The sequence below is a fragment of the Aedes albopictus genome, chromosome 2 (assembly GCF_035046485.1).
Source record: "Aedes albopictus strain Foshan chromosome 2, AalbF5, whole genome shotgun sequence".
Classification (NCBI taxonomy): Eukaryota; Metazoa; Arthropoda; class Insecta; order Diptera; family Culicidae; genus Aedes; species Aedes albopictus.
The window spans coordinates 239,460,001-239,466,000 of record NC_085137.1 but is presented as its reverse complement, the minus strand read 5'-3'; the positions used below and the strand labels follow the sequence as shown (position 1 = coordinate 239,466,000).

The window sequence follows — 6,000 nt, the reverse complement described above, 5'->3', positions numbered from 1 at the left end:
ACTGGTAAGGTTCCACCAACGCAAAATTGGCTTCCCGCACGCACTCTCTTAGTTTTGGATACTTACGTTTCATCGTGTTGCTCTTGTGCCGCGCACGATAGGCACTGCAGGTATTATCGTCGCAGCACTAAATCGGAGTCGCGACTCGCGAATACAGTTGATAAACTAAAGAGGACGAATGTCGCTACTGTTCCCTTTGTTCTCGCTCGCAAACATGTCGGGTATCTATCTGTCAAACTGCATACTTTTTAGCTTTGACACTTATAGCCCGGCCTATCTCCGTCAGCAAGAGATGTTTCGGCAGCGACGCCAGCGACATTCTTCCTCTATAGTTTACTATTGTCAATCCGGTTGGAATCAAGACAGACATTCAATCAAAAATTGCCATTTTGTTGGTCCACAAGTGTCGCAACTGTTTCGCATCTAGTGCGCTGTGTTGCTGACAACAACGGGAAGGATGCGCACTACTTTTGACATGTTTCAAAAACGTCGCGAGTTAGGTCGCGTCGCGACTTGATTTTGCAACGTCCGGTTTGGTGGCGGCCCGGTAATACCTCTATTGACTCGCGCGACATGCGAAGTTAATTTGAACCGATTGTTGGCATTATGCATCATTCAGCTAATCAAGAGTACAATATGCGAGTTACGACAAATAAAAGTGGATGAAAACTCAATTTTCGCATCCCAGGTCACTTCGGATTTCAACCAAAAGCATAATAGTTATCGTTGGAGCGTTCGGACAAAATAATTCACCATTCTACCAAGCTTATCGTTACCGTTATATATTTTACTGTGTAGAGTACTGTTTTAAAATACAAACCAGTTTCAAAAAAAAAAACCTTTCCTTTCACAATGCCTTCGATACGATGAATCACATGCCTTGATGACCGCGCACTAGGTTATAAGGATACATACTATAGATATAATGCTAAACGCCGAAACTTTATTTTTCACCTGCTGCTTCGTTCCTCGTCATCGTCAATATAAAGTTACAAATTACGCCGTTTGCGCGTGGCTAATCTGGCTCGATTATCGATGAATGATTAATAAAAGAATTTGGATTTGGCGATGCTCGCCTGAATACTCAAACGCAGTTTGCTTACTAATTTCTTCAAATAAAAGAAGTAAAAAGTGGTTATCGAATTTTCTTCAACGCGTAAATAGACGGCGCCAGTTGTTTTCTGAACTGCATGTAAAAGCATATAAGAAATAGATAGAGCAGCTGTTTACCTATGTTAAGTAGAAATCTTTTAAATCAAGGCAGGATTCCATCTAATTTGAACGTCGATTTGAATACAGATCGCAAAACGATCGAAATGGGACACACATTGATGGTTATATATTTGCTTTAGCTATTTACTCGTTGAAAACAGTTGCAACTCTATTGGTTATTTATTTGATTGCTAAAAATGCCTTGCGTTTTTGTATAATTGGGGTTGGAAGGTGAATCCAACGGTCAAGTCAAATGAAATTGAGTCGAATTTGCAGTAGAAAATCAAGAAATGACTAGCGATAGCATCGAAGACAAAAATGCATGAAGTGTGTTAGTGAGCTTTTCTCTTTTCCTAGGATCGTTAGGTATAAAATTGTTTTAACTGTTACTTTTCTTAGTTTAGTTATAAGTTTGTTTGTTTCTTGAAATGATATAATTTGCTTTTGCTCTCGTTACTATACCGATAGAAAATTTGTCCAACCTCTAGAGCGTGGAGTTCGCTTTTCTTTTAACCAAGGCTTTCCACGCAGGTGGTGTTCAGACTCTCGCCCTTGATGAGGGTCTTGAACTGCTCCGGAATAGGCTGCTCAACCTGTAAGGGAATTGTAAGGGAATGCAGTTTTAATGTTTATTCACCTTTGTTAAACATCAATTCAAAATAAAAAAAAAAAACAGGTTATTCAAAACTAAATTCAAATATTCAAAATGGTAAAACATTCTGTGGCTATCTTTTGAATGCATGAAGCCTAAGTTTTTCCAAATATTATTCATTTTTCATTTTCATTTTGCAGCATTTGGTGGGGCAATGAGAGCGCAAGTCAGTCCAAAGCCGATGATAAGGAGGGGTAATGGCTGAATAGTCTTTGCTGACCACATAAACGCCATGGGATAGGAAAAGGGTATTTTGGTGTGGGATTAGGGTGTTGGTACAGACTTGACAATATCAATGCTATTCAGATGCAAAATAATGTTAAGGCTCAATAGTGAATCGCATACCTTCCAAAACCAAAAAACAATAATCCAGAAAATACCAAGCAAGTCAAAGAAAGAAAAAGCGCCCGATTGTTAATTTTGTCAATTATAACAAACGGAAACTTCTACCCTCTCCGACTCGCCAGTCACCCCGGAAAAAATGTCCTTTCAGTTCTGGAAAATATATTATCCCCAATTAAGCCTTTAATCGAATTGTCCGCGTGGTCTTGTAGTACCCCTACTAGGTAAGAACCAGTCATTGCCATACATATTAAATGCTAGACATGACCCCATGGATAGCATTTGCATATGTAAAAGCTTTGCTGATGTGACTTTCCTATTAGGCAATTCTCTCATCTCATGTTTATCTTCAAAACCTTGTCAAGCTTAGAAAATTGGAGTTAATAAACAATACATTACAAGGTTCGAATTCCCATAGAATGAGATCATTCATTCGCACTACAACACCATAGGAGATAATATGTATCACATTGGCTGATTACAGTACAAATGCGAAAAATCTCCCTTTTCCCCCTATCCGCAACCCGGGGACGCGCCCTGTTGGATTTCGAAAGCCTCGGAGAATATTACAAACCTTCAATGGCATTCCCATACACTAACCCACATTGCCCATTCAGGGGTCTGACTGGGCCTATTACCCTACCTCAGTTTGTAATATTCTCACCAACTTGGAATTATATTTTCCCGGCACATAAAATGACTTCGACAAATGTTCGATATACTATGCAGCATCATGATCAGTATAACAATATCAGATGACTTGAAGATCTGATTTTTACAGAATTGTTTGCCATTGATTATACATTCAGCTATTCTAACCATTACTGCAAAGCACATCGACTACATGCCTGAAATCAAAGCTTCCTGGAAGATATAATCCAAGTCCAGGGATTTTTCCAAATATTATTGAACAATAAATTTTTATTTGTAATCGAAAATTTTTTTGTATTTCGTATATGTTAAATTCAGCATTTTTATAAAAATAACCAATAATCCAATGAAAACTACCAATGTGTCAAATGAAAGGTTTCTATCTATACTTTATTAGAAAAATGCAGAAATCAAGCTAATACTTGATTTTCGTATTAAAAGTGGCACTGGCCAAAATAGAAGCATTGCCGCAGTTTTGGCCATATTCTCAGCTTTGGTTTCTATTTTGGCCAATCGCGTGTATTTCTTATGGGAGTGTCCAAATTAGAAGCACCCTGGCCAAAATAAATATATGGGAGCTGATTTTTTAAGAAAACATATTTTTTCTTCCAATTTTTAATCAAAATGCATAGTTTTCACAGCTGTAATCAACATCTACTAGTAAAAAATAAATTTATGCCGATTTAGATCGAAACAGGCTGAATACCGCACTATGGCCAAAACTGAAGCTTCTACCCTATGTGAAGTTCCGTGTCAGAATATGAGATTAATCCATTAAAGAAAGCCATACTTAAACATCTCAAAGTTGGCAATTTTGTATGAAACTGGTCGTTTTTCCGATCAATACCATAGTGTACAATTTCAGTCCAACACTTCAATAAACCCGATTCCTTTTTTGCACGGGTCTTGTTTTTGCAATAACTCAGTCAATTTGGAACCAATTCACATGAAAATTTGTACACAGGTAGGCACGGTTAGTACTATCCGTAGACAAATTAAAATTAAAATTGACTTAGTTGCATAAAAAAACAAGACCCGTTCAAAAAAGAATCGGGTGTACCTATTATTGAAGTTCAGCATTCATGTCTAAATAATAAAAGGTTTCAACATTGAATTATAAAAATGTTAATAAAATGTCTACTATTACTTACATAATCTCCACTGGTTCCCTTAGGAATCATTACGTTCATCTCGGACGACTTCGAACTCACGATTTCGACATCCAACGAGTCTGCCGACAGATACATTTGACATCCATCAGTCTTGTCAATGGAAATCGTCGGAACTTTTCCGAGAACCTGCAAATTCAAATACAATGTTTTAATGAATATATCTATTAAAGCCGAATTTTTTTTTCTCGGCGATAAAATTCTCATAGAAAACAGTGCATACCTGCATCTGCACACTCTGGCAGTTGACAAACTCGGCGGATGCCACCAGCGAATCGAACACCAGCGAGCACTTCTTGCACGAGTCCATAACGACGCTGTTGATTTTACCCTTGATCGTCAGGGTAGAGTTCTCGCACCGGAACATGTACACCACGTTGTTCATCTCGGCGTCTTCGACCATCAGATTGCTGTTGCCCTTTTGGTACTCGATCAGCCACTTCTTGCCATCGCGAACGAACGACGGCGGCTTGGTGACGGGTGCACTGACCGGCTTGGTTCCATTGGTAATGCCGGCCGGAGCCTTGTACGGTGCAGGGCCGGACCGCAGGGAAGGATTTTTGTGCGTCTGCATCTCCGAGGTGACCTTTTTGAGCCCTGTTTTAGAAAAAAAAGGGAAAGGAAAATATGAACAAGTAAATCATATAACTGCAACACTGATTCACTCGGTCTGACTCTTCAACTTAGCGTTCACAGTTCACAGTTGTTATTCTAAAATGAAAGCTGTCCAACTAAGGTACGCTCCAGTAGCAGAAACGTTCCTTGGCGGAATTCAAGATTAGAAAAACTGCTCGAAAACAATTCAATCGAGCAAAACTCACTCTAAACTGGTCTCCGTACAGAGCGGCTTTAACAAACTATAACAGAGACATTAGAAGATCAAAGCGGTTTAATTGGAGACACATGTGCGAAGGCATAGAAAGTACTCCTGAGATTGCAAGACTTCAAAAAGTTCTCTCCAAAGATCATGCGAATGGTCTTGGAACGCTAAAAAAACTGATGGGTCTTTCACTGGAAATTCTCAAGAAACCTTGAATTTAATGATGGAAACTCATTTTCCAGGATCTATTCCTTTTCCTTCTGCTCAAAGTAGTCGAGATGTCAGTTTTAGCAAACTACATTTTCACATATTCAAAGATCGAATGGGCACTAGACTCTTTTGATCCATTTAAAACTCCAGGTTTAGATGGAATTTTACCAGTGCATTTACAAAAGTGCAAGGATAAAATTATTCCAATTTTGATAATACTTTTCATTGAAAAGTTTTCAAATCTAGTTTTCTACTGAGGTACGTTCCAACAAAGTGGAGACAAGTTAGAGTAGTTTTCATACCCAAGCTCAATAAAAAAGATAAATTGTCGCCGAAGTCATATAGGCCAATAAGTCTTACGTCGATCTTTCTAAAACTAATGGAAAAACTTATAGACGAGTATATCAAGTCTAATATACTTAATGATAAACCATTAAACAGAGCTCAATTTGCCTACCAAACGGGCAAATCGACAACATCGGCTCTACATTCATTAATTACAAAAATAGAGAAAACTTTTGAACATAAGGAAATACTCCTGGCAGCAGTACTGTCGAAGGTGCGTTTGACAACGCTAGTTTTTCGTCGATGAAAAGGGCCATGAGAAATAGAGGCTTTTCTAGACTTATAATTGATTGGATTGAAGTGATGCTGTCTAAAAGGGAAATATCAGCATATCTTGGGAATTCAGTTGTAAAAGTAACAGCTGTTCAGGGCTGTCCCCAAGGGGGAGTCATTTCTCCCCTCCTCTGGTCCCTAATTTTTGATGATCTACTTGACAAATTACAGTATCATGGATTCGAAGTAATTGGCTTTGCAGATGACCTTGTCATTATTGTCCGCGGAAAATATGATAAGATTATCTCTGATCGGATGCAAACAGCGTTAAATTTTACTTTAACCTGGTGTAAAAATGAAGGGTTGAATATTAACCCTGGAAAAAC

General features: G+C 38.4%; 1 protein-coding gene across 4 annotated transcripts in view; it reads right to left on the bottom strand.

The window, feature by feature from the left end:
* Positions 1 to 766: 766 nt before the first annotated feature.
* Positions 767 to 6,000, bottom strand: part of LOC109420081 (adenylyl cyclase-associated protein 1) — an 81,360-nt gene continuing 76,126 nt past the window's right edge. For all 4 annotated transcript variants that reach the window (XM_062851399.1, XM_062851400.1, XM_062851401.1 and 1 more), the window contains 3 exons: positions 4,250 to 4,623; positions 4,009 to 4,155; positions 767 to 1,805 (listed from right to left, as the gene is read on the bottom strand). In XM_062851399.1, the coding sequence (XP_062707383.1) occupies positions 1,722 to 1,805; positions 4,009 to 4,155; positions 4,250 to 4,623 (605 nt within the window). In that variant the 3' untranslated portion in view covers positions 767 to 1,721. The remainder of the gene's footprint in view (positions 1,806 to 4,008; positions 4,156 to 4,249; positions 4,624 to 6,000) is intronic.